Genomic DNA, 15,450 nt, shown 5'->3' on the forward strand with positions numbered 1-15,450 from the left:
AATGCGAAGTAGTGTGGTTAAAACCATGTATCACCGTCACTCTTTTCTCCATTAGACTGAACTAAGCATCATGGTATCGATTTTCAAGCCTCATTTACATCCAATAGGCTGCAGGATTATCAAAGCTTTAATGAACATTTGAAATCTGCATCTGGATGTGGTGTAACCTCCGCATCAAGATGTGTGGTCCATTGCCATTTGCACCTTTTTCATGACCCTGGCTCCACTCTGGCTCATTATATTGTGACATGTTTGCAGCAAGCATAACTTCAATCTAGCATAATTAGCTCCCACCTATAATTAAGGCACCTCACGTGGCACTTCACTATCTAATTGTTTTCCTGTGCCATGCTATTAACTTTGAAGGGGGAAAAAAAATCTTCCCAGCTTTGGTTTCTCTGCAGATTGTCTCTAGTAAGTGGCTCACTTAAATGCTTCTGGTGTATGTTTTGCAATTCTTTATTATACTCGCTCTTGGTAATTTACTTTTTTACATACTGTGCAAGTGACTAGGACAAACAAAGTGTCTAAAAGTAGCAGTGCTTGTCTGAACAAAGGTGAAGGTAGAGAGACATACATAATTCAATGATGTTACCACTTAAATCTTTTTCGGCCCCTTCGTTGTGCCGACACATCATCTTTCACTTGGCTACTTTATATGTGTGCTTAAATGACTCAAATGAATCAAAGGATAGAGTGGCAAAATAAGCAGTTAATTGAGATACAGAGTGTTTGTCTTGGACTGAATACACTAACATCCCATCGATTGCAAGGCCTTGTTTGTGTCACATTTGACTGAGCATGATCAATTCTGTCCTGGCACTTTGATTGATCACCAATATGCTGTCAGAAGCATTGACTGGGGCTGTGGTTAGAATAATGCCACCATCCTAAATGGGGTGGATGAAGAAGAACGTGCTGAAGTGGCCTGATTTGTTTCTCGATGATCCCTTCGCCCCATTATTATTATTTGTTTCTTTTTTTGGCTCAGTTTTAGTTATTGTCACTGCTTTTACCAAATCTTCTTATTTTCGAACTGTACTGCGCACATCTCTTCCTCTTCAAATTCACTCCGATAAACTTCCCCTTTCCCTCCCTCTTGGCCTTGGTTTATCCTTCTCACACACAAACACATGCACCTTCCTCTCTGTCTTTTGCTCATTATCCCTCCTTCCCCAACTTCTTGACTTGTCATTTTTTCCAAAGCCTCTCCTAGATCTCCTCTGTGCATTTGTGAATTGTCTCTTTCTGTAGCTGTGCCCCTGTACAGCCAGACTCTATACTCCATCCATCTCTGTCTCTCTCCTGCCTCTCCCCACTCCCCTCATCCATCTCTCCTGCTCCTTTATTCATATCCTCTGAGCTTTCTCTCCTCTCCTCTTTGTTGCATGTCATTGCAACCAAGTTTCTCCTTGACCCTCTGCACCAAAAGCACACACACATCAGAGTAAACCATGTCAATATGTATCATTTCTAGAAAGCAATTATGTTTTATTTTTACATCATGGGATTATGGGACACCATTAGTGAGGTCATTATTGTGATCAGCCATTGATGTTGGGGAATAAGGTCTGGACACAGTCAATGTTGCAGTTCATCCCAAAGGTGTTGAATAGGACTAAGGTCAGAGCTCTGTGCAGGCAATCAAGTTTTCACAGCAGACTAATGCTGCTTGAGGGTATTGCCATGTTAAAACAAGAACTTGTCCTCCCCAAAGCGCTACCATAAAACTGGAAGCACATTAAAAGACCATCTTGAAGCATTGATCTCTCCATTAATTGGAATGAACAAACCAAGCCAGTCCAGTCCAGATAAAAAGTGAACTAGATTCATTCTTAGTTGGTAGAGTTATCAACAGCTATGGCAAGTTGGCTCACTCAGGATTCAGAATCTAAGCTCTGTAGTTAATTTTATCATCTCTTGACAAAAAATAAATAACATTAATAAATAAAAACTAAAATATTATTTAAACGTTTAGACAAACTTTCTCCTAAGAACTACACTCACCATCATATTTAAAATGAAAGAGGGGTCCAAAACATTATAGCCACCAGTTATTATAATGCACTTCATGATGACCCCCCCTCACACACACACACACACACACACACACACACAACATGACCTCGATAATAAACACATAGAATTATCGCCATTCTGATAGTTTCAACTTAAATCCTGAGAAATGAAAACCTTGTAAAATTAGAATTGCTGAGCAATAGCAGAGCTGCTGTATTGATTGCATTAGACTGTACAGGTGTAGCTAATGTGGCCGGCGAGTGTATGTTTATATGTAACTAAACTGCAACTGCAAATGCTTTATAGGGAAGACAGCTGTGACTGGATTGTGTTCATTTATTAACAGAAAGAGAGAGCACTGTTGAAGACGTAACTACCGAACATCAGCAAATTTGGTTCCCAGGCAACAAACTTGTCTTCCATTCACATTTCCTGTTTGTGCATAGCAATTGCATGTAGGTAAAGACTGAGGTCTGGGTCAATAGAGAAAAAAACAACAGTGACTTCAGACAGAATGCATTTCCCTAACTTTAATCAAAGTGCTTTTGTTGTCTAACCCTAACGGAAGATGTGTCTCTGGAGTCAAATTCAGGCCTGTGGTGTTGCAGTTAAAAACACAGCACTTCAAAACAGGTCTCTGAACATAATGGCCATAATCATGTTCCTTACAAAATATGCTTGCAGTTGCAGTTTGCATGTTTTAGGAACCAAACACATAAACAACAACTTGCTCATATACACATGCAGCAAAGCAGACAAAAGTCCAGTCATCCTCCTTTTTTTCTTCCTCCCTCTTTTGTCTGTCTCCTCTCTCTCTATCCCTTCCCTTCTTCTCTCCCTCTCCACAGAGCAGGGCCAATTAGAGAACATCCCATCTTCCTTCTTGGCTCAAACAAGACACTCTCCAGGGCTGCTAATTAAACACAAACCTTCCCCCTTTCAGTCTCTCCCTTTCTCTCTCTCTCCTACCCTCTCCTTGCACTGTCACCTCTCCCCATCTGCCTCAGATTCTCTCTTCCACCGTCTCTTCCTCCCTGTAACCTCTTTCTATCAATTCACTCATGCTTCCCTCTTTTCGCAACTCTCGGCTGGCCCTTCATCCCTCAACCTTTTTGCCTATTTGTCATGGTAGAGGTTTGATATTCACACTGGGACAGTCTTCAGAGTCAATCTGTACAAAGCACTGGACTTGTTATTCTCTTCTGCTAGTGTTAACCGTGCGCCCTGTGACCTCAGTCGTGTACACTTTAGGAGAATGTCCAGATCTGACAGAGCTGCTCCTTTTTAACAATGCTCTTCCACAACTACTGCTGCCCGTTGTCCACAGCTGAGCTCACTGACACTGACAACGAACCCTGTTAATGGGCCAGTCATAGTTACCCTCTGTACTCCTGCTTTCTCACTCAGTCTTCCTTTTTCTTTTCTCTTTCATCACTTCAGTGCCTGGGCACAAGCATGAGGAAAATATATGCAGCTTCATTGAAACATTCACCTGGCTTGGCAACCTGTCAAGCAGTTCTCAATACATGTAAATTCTGGCAAAGGCAAACAGACATCTGTCTTTGCCATATTTTTAAATAATGGGTTTCATCCAAGAATCTTGATTAGTTGACGATTTGATCCAGTGGTGCTGTTTATTCCCATTAAGTGCGGCTATTTGTTGTCTCTTTTGGCTCCTATGCAGACTCATGTAGCAACCAGGGAACCAGTTTTCTCCTTTTTTCCAGACTATAGACAACTTTGAAGATGACTTCAGACATAACATGTTTTGTTACTGCATCATTTTCATACCTTTTGTAACAGGAGAGAACACCCTATTGAGGATTATTTCTATGTTAAAGGCTCCTGTGATGGCCTCAGTAAAAGGAAAAAATATCTTACAAGCAAATCTTTTATTTACAATGCAAAATAGGAGCAACAAGAGATCTGTGCCAACTGAAAGAGGAGCAGCTGTAGATGCTCATTCTGCTCCAAACTAGTTTCTTGTTTTGGACCGATGAAGGCAGTCATGATTTTTGGAGATGGAGTATCTCCAGAAAACAAGTGAAATTTGAATACACTGATCAGATGATGTGATCCGTCTTTTGGTCAGTTACGCATTGCAGCTGTGCAACAATAGAAGTAAAGAGCTGAAGAGAAACATTAAAAATAAGTTTTGACCTGCTGCATTGATGTGGCTGAAGGGGAGGCCATTCGTTTGGCAGGAAAACCAAAGTACTGGACGAACTAAATTGTCAATCTGATGATGGAGCTCTTAGCATTCATCCTCCCTGACTGTGCTGAACCTTATGATAATCCATCAAAAAGCTATTGAGCTATTTCTGTCTGGTGGACAGATTGTCATCCCTAGGGTCATGCTCCTAGCACAGGTAAAATTTTAGGAACCTCTGATGTATAAATAAAAATGAATTTTGTATTTGCCAGTTGCAAACCAGTTGCAATTCTATTCCAAGATATGATTTTAAACTTGTTTTCTCATGATGCCCTTTTATTTACCACTGCATCATTAGTTATAAAACTGTGCTGTCAGTGACGTCCAGTTGATATACACATCCCAGAGGGCTCAGAGTGCAGGGCGAGAGAGATTGTTCGGGGTCTCTCTTTGTCAACGATTGATTGATAAGAGGTTTTGTTTTCACGACGCCACCCAGATCACCCAACTCCCTCTCCCTCATTCAATCCCCAGCCCCTGAAGCAAAACTAATCCTAACTAAATTCCCAGGATTCCTCCCATCTCGCATCCCACTCCTTTTTTCTCTCACCGCTCCATGTTCTGTCATTCCTGAAGTGGCACTAATCCTCCCTCCTCTACTCTTTTTCATCTCCTCTTTCCTCCTCTTCGTGTTTATATGATCTGTCGTTACTGGAGCAAAACTAATCTTCCCCCCCTCCATCTCATCCCATGGCAGCTCCAGTCCTTCTTGCTCCCTTCTCATTGCCTCTTAAACTCCCTCCCTCCTTCTGACTCTGGCTCCTTCTTCTTCCCTCCGACACCCTACTGGTATTCACCTCAGACCATAACTGTATTTACCTCCCTCCCCACCACAGGATATCTCTCTTGCTCTCTACGGGCAGAGTTATATTGACAGCCAAGTCTCTGGAGAAAAGGCTCAGGTGAAAGCTGCTGCCATGTATGTGATGTTCCTCCCTAAAACATCTTACACAAATAGACTTCATCTGACATTTTATATCCGAAAGCTGTACTAGAAGGAAGAAGATGTACCCTGTAATAGTGGTCCTCCACATTTCAAATAGGATACAGTAGCAGCGCAGCCGAAATAAAAGCAGAGGAAAAGATTTTTCCCCACACAGTACCTGCAGCCTAACAGGATTCAGACATCATTTGATGTCTCATTCAATTACGGAGATACACTCATGCATCCTGACATATACACACACTTAAACAGACACACAAACACTTACGTATTTGGATTAAAAGAGGCCCTGCAATTTTAGCTGTATCTCAAAGTCCACTGAAGGAAAGTGGACGTAGAGAGCATGAGGCTGTCAGCTCATTCTTCACAGCTCTGCCTCAAATACGCATATCTGCTGTAGCCACATAATTACAGAGTTATCAGAGCCTTTCTCAGGTCCTCAGCTACCGACAGCATATGAAAAGACCCCAATTAAGCAATTATCTTTAGAGGTAGAGCCTAATTCAGTCATTTGGGCTCCAAAGACGCATTGAGACGGAGACCACAGTGGCTGACAGCTAATTCAGAAAGTGAGGCTAAAAGCATTAAGGCTCAGATAAAAATGGAGGGGGCTTGTCATCATGTAACTCTCTGAAAAACTGTAATAGCTGCGCCGAAATGTCAGACTCTTGTCAGAAAAGATTATAGTTTTTATATGCATGTTGTGGACATTCTTGCCACTTTATCATACATGTCCATTACTCCCTATGGTTTTTATAAGACTGGTGCACTTCACTTTAATTCACGTGCCACTGCAAAAGTGGGCAATTGCTCTCTATTGGCTAACAACTGAATAAAATGTCCTGTGTGCTGCATGCCACCTTTGAATTTTACAGTGGCTAAATGCTGCTGTCATTTTTACAATTAGTTTCTCACACTTTCACTTTCCATCTCTGTCACTCTTACTGATGTGAGAAGTCCTCCTCCTAAACGCCCGCTTCTCACTGTAATGATTCTTACAAATCACCACACCACTTATACAATTCTATGTCCTATGAATCAAAAGCAAAGACTGTTAAAAATGGGTGCATTCTGCCAGTTTAGCTTTGTATGATGACATGTGATAATTTGTACTTCCAAATCAGTATCTCACATCTACAGTCTGCATATTCTGGTTTTTCCCTCGTCTTTGTTTGATCAGTGCAGCCCAGTCCAGACATTTTCGTCTATGAGCATCCATAAGAAGATGTGAAGTGTTGCTGCTGTGGTCGACTTTGCTCTGTCCAAAGCTTTCTGCACGTCTCTGTGGTTGTATCAATCTCAATTGTCGGTGTCATACTGTTTGTCAATGTGTCTACACTACTTGGGCAAAGTGAAGTGATAGACGACTTGACTGCCTTCTCGCCTCTTGAGCTTACAATATACTGCACGGGGGAAGGAAATGCCAATTGCCACTGGGTTTTTTTTAAAAACTTCCTGGTGTTGTTCTTCAGTGTATTCTAACGAAAGGTTGACAATGTATATTTCGCTGTTGCATGTGGACCTAGAACTGTGCTGAATCTCTTTTCATTTAAACAACAACGCTCATACTGACAATAATCAACACGTTAGCCAGACATATTGTGATGCATTATTCATTTTTGTCTGTGTCTGATTACCCGCTACCATTTGACAACCATCACACTCAAATGTGTTTGGATTACAAGCAGTGAGGAGTGAAAAGGGGAAGATGGCCCATATATTGCCTATCTATCATGCAAAGAGGGTCTTTTGCAGCAGCAAGGAAAGAGAAGTAAATATTCACTGACCCTCTGGTGGTACAGTTCATAAGCACTAAGCTCTAGTTTGACACAATGTCTATCCTGAGGGAGGATAAGTAGCCCCAAAAGTGGTCAATAAGTCAGACAGGGCTCCATAATCCACAAAGATAAATCCACGGTGCCAAGGCAATTCATAACGTTTGAGTTGTGTGGGGTCATTTAACCATTTCCATTGATTACTGTCATTTTGGAAGTGTGTTGCCATCAAGGGCCCTGAATGGAGAAGCTACTCAAGGCTCGACATGCTGATCAATAGTGCAGTCTCCAGGTCCAGACGGCATCTCACACATCAAGGCCATGTGGAAGTCCTCCCCGGTTCTCCTCCAGCTGGATCAATAAGCTGTGCACACACGCACACCATCAACAGGTGCAGTTTAATGTGCCTCATTTGTACGAGTGAGTCATTGAATCAGCCCAGATTGCGTCGCCTTGTTCTACATAAAGAGAGCAGTCAAACGCTTCGACCGCCACTTGCAGGTGCAAGAAATATACTAATGTTTAAAAGACCCCTAAAGGATCTGCCAAGGTTGAAAATCAAGATAAAGTGCTCGGTCGATCCTAAAATTGATTTATAACCTACATCTCACAAAGAGCTCTTGAAAATACATGAGCTGGTGCGACAGTGTTTAAGGCTGATTTCATTTTAAGCCATATTCCCTTCAAATAGCGTCTCAGGAAGAAATCCAAATATATGGTTAGATAATAATGCTGTCAGCCTTAAAACTACCTGCAGGGAATGATGGAGAGGAAACTAAGAGAGTCTAAGAAGCTGTGTGGTGTGTTTACAGTGCAGCATTATACTGTAAGGACAGGCAGCTTGACCCCTGCTGCTCATATCGACATTACATTACTGATTTTTTTCTTCTATAGTGTGCCGTTAGCAATCCCAACAAGCCAACTCATGAAAGAACGCTCGCTGCCAATCTCAATATCCTTTTCAACAGTCCAACTCATGCAACAAATCTTATACAAACAAGCCATAAAATTCAGTGTGCAAGGTTAGATCAATACAGTTAACCAGCAACGTGCCGCAGACCAAACATCTTAAAATCTGTATCACCAGAGGGGCCAGAGTTGCTCCTCGGACCAAATCAATGCCTGACCAGCTGACTCCATTAGAGGACCATTTTATCAACGGGAATCAAGGTCGATGAATTAGTGCTGGTGCAGGTGCTGGATCAGGCTTTAACCTCTTGCAGTAGGTTTCAAGTGCACTTAAGTGGATGATTTCATTTGCGATCTTGGTGAAACTAACTTCTCGTGTAAGTTTGAACAGTGTTCACTAAAAAAAAGGAAAAGACAAGGATACGATAAGCATGGGTGGATTACAGAGCAGGAATACTGGGCACAGGCCCAGGGCTCACCTGACCTTTGAGCCGCCTGAGATGGCACTCAGTAGGCCTGTTTGATGAAGTGCTAAAAGTCCTTGTTTCAATGTCAATGAATTCAGTTAAAAGAAATAAAAAGATCAAAGATATGCAAATTGACAAAAATGGCCAAAAAGACATAAAACTACCAGAAGGTTTACCAAAAAGAAACAAATGACAGTGACAAATAGAGACACAATGAACCCAAAAAGACAACAAGTGCAACTGATTAAATGGCCCCAGTTGTAATTCTTTTTAAATCACTTTAAATGTGAGAGTCTAAGGGGTGGGGGGGGGGCTTTTACCTGTGTATCCAGGGACCCATTTTTCCATAAACTACCCATGAAGGTAAGCATGCATGGTATTCAAAAGAGAATTCAGGATGAACACAATTTCTAACATGAAAAGTGGGCATTTGAGAGAGTGTGTTAAATATTAGCCACGAGCTTTAATTCCAAAAGTAGGAAGCCTTCATAAACTAATAGAGGTCTAACTTGTATTCTCCATGCAACCAGAAAATGTTTGGTGAATGTTAAAGTATGGTGTCTATACTTACTTATAATAGTGCTGGCATACTATGATTCTCGATTATTTCATGAAATGTAGAAAAGGTGAGGACACATAATCAGTGTACAGGGACTTTCCTCTGATTTTGTTTGTGGTTATCCTATTCACTGTCATGATGCAACTGCATTAATGTGGTGTTATATTTATATAAATAGCCAACATAATATATAGACACATTACTTGTATTTACAAATTTGTAGAGTTTAAGCACTTCATAACCTGTATTTGAAGAATACAATTCCGTATAAATTTTAATAATAATATAATTACCAATACATTATAATGTACACAGTTGAAAAGGCAGCTTGTGACTTGGGTATGTAAAACCTAGTGAAAGACATTCCCTTTTTTCATTTTGTGTGAAAGGACATGGCACCTGAGAAACTCTGGGGGGATTTTTCCTATATTGTATTAAAACTTGAAATAAGTTAGTTTCCATTTCTTTTTGTCTTCAGTGCTCAGCAGTGAGGTTTTTTTATCCCGACAGATCCCACCAGGGGCTTTAATTTAATATCAGACACTCATTTTGCCCTTCTGGCCTCAAGGTCCGATGTCTTTTGTCTTAAGGGGTGGAAGATCATTTTATATTTTCATTTTCCCTGACAGTGTCAGTCTGAGGCAAATCAGTAAACCACATTAACTGAATTATACATTTATGAAATGTATTATTCACAGATTAATTTCTCACAGCTTGTTGTTTTATGAATTGCTGTTTTTTTCTGTGTACTTTGATAGATGAGTCTTATAAATTATTTCATGCTGCTCTAAGTCATTTTGAGAATATGATTCTCTGGACAGTCTAATGGAGCAATTTTGGGCTCTTTGTTCCATCAGTCGTCTTTCAAATAGCAGCTCTCTCTTCTCTCGTGCTCTATCAAACTTCTTCCTTTTAAGAGGCGTCCTGCTGTGCCGATGACACCCAGACATAAATACCCCTTCCCGCCAGAGCACTCTCCATCTTTCTGTCTGACCTTCTTTCTCTCCCTTCTTTCTCCCAATGTCTTTCTCTCAGTGACTCTTCTTTTTGTATTTCCTTTCCATTCACAGCTCTCTCCCCACCTGCTCCTGTAAAGACTCACCTTTGCCCTGCTTTCCTCTGCCTCTTTTTGTCTCACCTTTTTTTTTTCCCAGGGTAAAATCTCTTTTCCTCAGTTTGTTCAACAAGTGAATGCATATCCCCCCCCCATCATCACACTTCCATCCCACTGCTTTTTATTTTACATTAAATTATTCATTCATACTTTGCTAAATTTAAAAATACTTCACTTCTCTCTGGACATTTTCTTGATTGAATTGAGGGACTGGGATCTCTTACTCTCAGTAAGAGAACAGAACACCAAAAATTATATCTTATTATACTATGAGTTTTCATGTTCATGTATGCCAGCCACAAAAATATAAAGCAAAACATATTTTTAGTCTTTGACTTGTTTACTTAAGGCTACAATATAAAACTTCTTGGAATTAAATTATAGTTCTAGCAGAAGAATCTAAAATAATCCACCCAGCCAGCCCTGTGGGTATTAGTTGTTATAAAATTACAATAAATAGACATTTTCACATTAAGATGTGACTTGGAGCACATTTCCATTAAACTTTATTAAAAATATTTCATACAGTAGGTACAAATAATATTTTTAAACTACATTTACAAGCTTAAAAGAACATGGTAAACACGATGGTATGATGGAACACTCTGCTCATCAGTAAAGACCAACAGTTATCTATTTGGCTGAAAATTCAAAGCCACAGCCTCCCAGGCGTGATCAGGTATGGCAAGATTTGTGTTCCGTTGCACCTGTACCTGCCAACGGTGGTGTCACAGGGTGCTGAAGAATATTAAATGATTAGCTGATACAGGAAATTAATCTGGAACTAATACAATCTACTTTGATACAGTGCTTGCTTTTCAAAGTTAACAATTTTGGTTTTGTTTTTTCCCCAGGTGAACGTTACATCTTTGACTATTTTGGACAAAAACAGTCACTATTGTCTGGCTTTGATGTGTGCTCCTGACTTCTAAGTCGCTTTGGATTAAAGTGTTGGCTAAACGACTAATTGCCACTGAACATCATTCACTCTCCTTTATAATTTAGCAGCAACATTAGTAATATTTGCACAATGCCGACTGGTGTATTGTAAAACAGGGTCGGTGGCTTTTTGTTGCAGTTACCAGGCAATTCTGTAAACACAGCTACTGATTTAGGTTCATCATTTACCTTTAAGCTACCAACAGAAACCAATTTTCAACATGATTCATACATACCTCTGTCAAACGCTGAAGCTTTTCCACCTTAAGGTGTCAAGCATCTTATTCTGCCCACCACACATCTTTGGATCTCAGCAGGAGGCTCAGATTGCTGACCATCTCAGCCTAGTGATTACCTAGGCAACACTTTCCAGAAATTGTCAGAAATCTCCCTGTACTTCTCAAAACCTTTTCTTTCCTCCATTATCCATAATTTATAAAGTTTAGTTACAACCCATGGTTTCTGACTGTCACCATGAGCTGTTTGCACCTACTGTACACACAAAATTGCATTTTTTTTTTTACATCAATTCATTGCTGCAGTATAGAAATTGATTTTAGTGAAATCTCAAATGTAACTCTATGTCACTAGCATGTTTCATTTTATGTTCAACAAGATTAATACTACCTCGTGGTTTATGGTTGTAGTGGAGAGGGGTCAGGATGGACAGGTCTGCAGCTACATAGCAAATACAATACAGTTTTTGACACCATCAACAGAAGCATTAGACTATTTTTCCCCCCCACAATGATCCCCGTCCACCACAACATAAAAACACTGGTATTTATGTTCTGGCTGTTCAGTGTAGAGTATCTATCATTAAATAGTTTTGTACTGCCCTCCACAGTCCAAAGTGTGAAACTTGGAAAAAGGTGGCGTGCTTAAGCATTTTATGGGCTTTGTGCATTTCATATCTTGGGCACGCAACTGTTGCATTCAATTGTTTGCAAATGTATTACAATTGTCTAATTTCATAAAGAGGAATACACTATTTCATGGTCACATTTTGAAATAATCCTATAACTACTTTGGTGATAGGGCTGCCTGAATTAAAAAAAAAATAATAAAAAAATAATATTTTGCTTGCGTACCTTGTGTAGGTAGTTCCACTCACCTAGATTTATATTTTAACCTCAAGGCTTTTCATATTTATACATTTGTTACATTATTGCAAAGTTTGTTGATATATATCTATACATCTTGCAGGGTATTGGGTGGAATTTTATTTTTTTCTTACAAAACAGGCATGTTTAGACATTTACCTGTAGTTGAGACCTATAACTAGAGATAAAACAGGAGAAATTAAAGGCAACCAATATAAAAATCAAGGATCCAGTTACAGTGCCAGACAACAGATGCAGTATCACTGTGCCACTGGTTCCTCACCAACCGATTATATCACACGTTCAGGAAGTGTGCCGTCTGGCAAATGTCTCTGCATATTTTTTCAGATCACACCTTTATAGCAGCAGGGCTCGTCACAATATACTACAACAGGTAAAGTGTCATCTCCCAGCACCAGCTTAACATACCCACTGGAATTCTATAGCAGTTATGGTCACAGTGGAAATTAAACTGAAACTAGCTAGTTGCTTCTGGGACACATGAAAGTAGTGTCAGTTTCAATAAAAGATGCATCAAACCAAAGTTACAAACCACATCACAATTAAGATTTCTTTAATGAATGGCAGTGTTAATAACTGGTACCAATTAGATCTACAGTACAATTTTGATCTAATGTTTTGTCCCAGTGTGGGTTCCACCATCCCATGCATGGACACCTCTAAAATCCAGACTGTTGGGAAGAACAAGTAAACCCCTTTGCCCCATGCCATGAAAGCAGTACATTATATCAGAATTATATCTGAAAACAGATATAATTAGCCCAGAGAGAAACATTATTTCTTACCCCCCTTCAGGGGGAACAAAACTAGAAGAGTTTTATACCCATACAAAAGATATTCTGCCTGAATAAAGCAAGATGCACAACACAGAAGTTCACAAAAAAAAAAAAACCCTTTAAAGCAAAATTTGACAGCTACAGTAAAACTACATACTTTGCAATAAAGAGGATAACAAAAACGCGTCCAGCATAGCTGCAAGTCATGCAAGAAATTTGGTTTTGAGTAGTTTTATTCTAGCGCATCCTTAGGGTAGTCTGCCATGAAAGTTGCCACTTTAAACATGCACTGTGTCAAAAGGCTCTGTATTTGTACAGTAATGCTAAAACCCAAATACTGTCAACACAACTTTAGACTAATAAGATTTAAAAGATCACATTTATTTGAAAAGGGCAAGACATTCATAAATACTGAGCAGCTCACTAGTACAGACCCATCAAAAGGATTTGTTTTAAACAAGGCCAAACCTATAATATGCTCACATGGGAGGAAGTTTAAAGTTTGTTCTTAGGTGACTTTTGTAAATGTGGCTTTTCATGCACATGAGAAAAAAAACGTTAAACACAAATACAGTGTCATTTTAACCAAGCAGCAACATGTCACTTAAAACCACAATATGAAGGTTAAGAGTCAAACCTAAATAAAGGATCTGATGATTCTGTAATGTTCTGACCTGAGCTTGACCCAGAACGCACTGTTAGAATTCATGTTAGAAATAGGTTTATTCCCCACATCTTAGAATGGTCTGAAAAAAAATAAAATAAACTGGAATATCCAAGCAGGTTCAGCAAGTCAAAGGGACAGCGCAAGTCGATTTGAAGGTTTCTGGCAGATTGTGTGTCATTATTAACACATGCAGAAGTCTTTCCAAGAGAAGAGTGATATTTTATTCCTTCAAAACAAACTCCATGCCACAGACACTGTTCTTAACTGCGATAGTCCTTCTCCGGGTCCAGCATGATCAGTCCAAATCATCTACCACACGAGAGATAGTTATCTGAGAGCATGATCCTTTTTTTGGAAGAGTTGGCCTGTGGCATACAAGTGGGACTGATCTGCCAAGGACCCAGAAAATGTCTCCTTTATGATTTTGGATTAGGCAGAGGACGCCGGAACAACAAGATGTGCGGCTCTGGAGGAGAAAGGCACATTACACAAGTATGACAATAACACTTATTCACAGAATTATGTGTTATAAATATTTAGTTTTTTCCCCACTATACAACAACCAGAGGGTTGTAGTTTTTCTTTTTTATTATTATTAATATTATTAAAGATCCTAATGTTAACATTTAATTTATTTAACAGGATTCCAGAGATAAGCAGCATTGGGTAAAGTTTTAAATTACACCCAAAAACCATTCCATGTCATTTTCTTATGCCACTGCTACTATACTACTGCTAATGTTGTGCCACCCAATAGTTTTATTTTGTAGTTTTACTGTACAAGTTAAGTCTCTTTAGGTCTCTTATTGTAGTTGTATATGTTAAGAATTTAATCCAACCCTCATTAAAACGCCAGCTACAGTTTTGAATTAAAATAATCATGACACTATATTATGTAGAATGCTATTTTTAGGCCATTTGCTTATAATTTGTTAGTCTATTAGAAAACTTAATGTAGTTGTCAAATATATCATTTACAATCCTGTATATCCTGCACACCCGATCATCTTGTTTTGTTTTTTGTTTTTTCTTTCAAGAAACAGGATGTTCAAAATGTGGGCTAGGGTTTCTGTTACGATTTGTCCGAGGGTCAACTTTTATTTTGGAAGTTCATACATTGTTTTTTGGCTAGCTCAAGTTTGGAATCATTAAAACAATACAAGATCAATCTGCTAACGGCATTAGCACTGCGGTAGCGACTCACCTGGTTGGTGGATCATGTAATGCACCCATCCTTGGCTCTGCTGGACACCCAGGTTCCTCCACTCAGTCTCCGACATCAAATGGGTCTTGGGTACACGCTTTGCTATTTCTTTGGGTAGCATCACATGCCTGGAAAAAAGGGAAACAGGCCTCAACATAAAATAAAGCACCAGACAAGTGTGTTAACGCTAGCTAACGTTGTATAAAGTTACTTTGAAAACGATTGTAACAGTTAAATCCGTTACATTATAACGCAAACTTTGTTACATTTCATAATAACAAAGTTAAATTGTTGTAGCTTTAACGCTATAGCAATAGCTCAACATAGACCATAACGTCAACGATACACACCTGTATTCATACTTGTCATCGTCATATTTATCAGAGTAGTAGATCTGTTTGTGAGACATGGTAGAAACCTGGTGAAGAGGGTTGCAACATTAGTCGACAGTTAGGACCAAAACATAAATGCAAAACAGCTTAATGTTTCCTCGTCGTAAACAAGGGTTATCATTGACAACTAACGTTCGTATACAATCAAACTAAATGCTATTGTTATTGTGAGAGAGAGTGCATCAAGTTTAAATGTTACCTCTTATAATAATCAAGGTCTCCTGATTTGAGAAAAAAAGTCAATTATTTCAGGTTTCACGACGAGCAGCAACGAAACACTTCTCCTTCTTTGTTTCCCTCTCGAATGTTTGTCAGCCCGCTTTTCACCGTTCAAATGTAACACGGCACAT

The 15,450-nt window shown here is 39.4% G+C and overlaps 1 protein-coding gene across 1 annotated transcript; it reads right to left on the reverse strand.

Annotated features, from left to right (window-relative positions):
- Positions 1-12,597: 12,597 nt before the first annotated feature.
- cks1b (CDC28 protein kinase regulatory subunit 1B) lies at positions 12,598-15,450 on the reverse strand. Its single transcript, XM_067498187.1, has 4 exons — positions 15,300-15,450; positions 15,059-15,126; positions 14,709-14,836; positions 12,598-13,970 (listed from the first exon to the last, which is right to left on the reverse strand). Exons 2-4 carry the CDS (start codon positions 15,115-15,117, stop codon positions 13,921-13,923), a joined length of 237 nt encoding a protein of 78 aa, XP_067354288.1. The 5' UTR covers positions 15,118-15,126; positions 15,300-15,450; the 3' UTR covers positions 12,598-13,920.

The sequence above is a fragment of the Channa argus genome, chromosome 1, assembly GCF_033026475.1.
Source record: "Channa argus isolate prfri chromosome 1, Channa argus male v1.0, whole genome shotgun sequence".
NCBI classification, from domain to species: domain Eukaryota; kingdom Metazoa; phylum Chordata; class Actinopteri; order Anabantiformes; family Channidae; genus Channa; species Channa argus.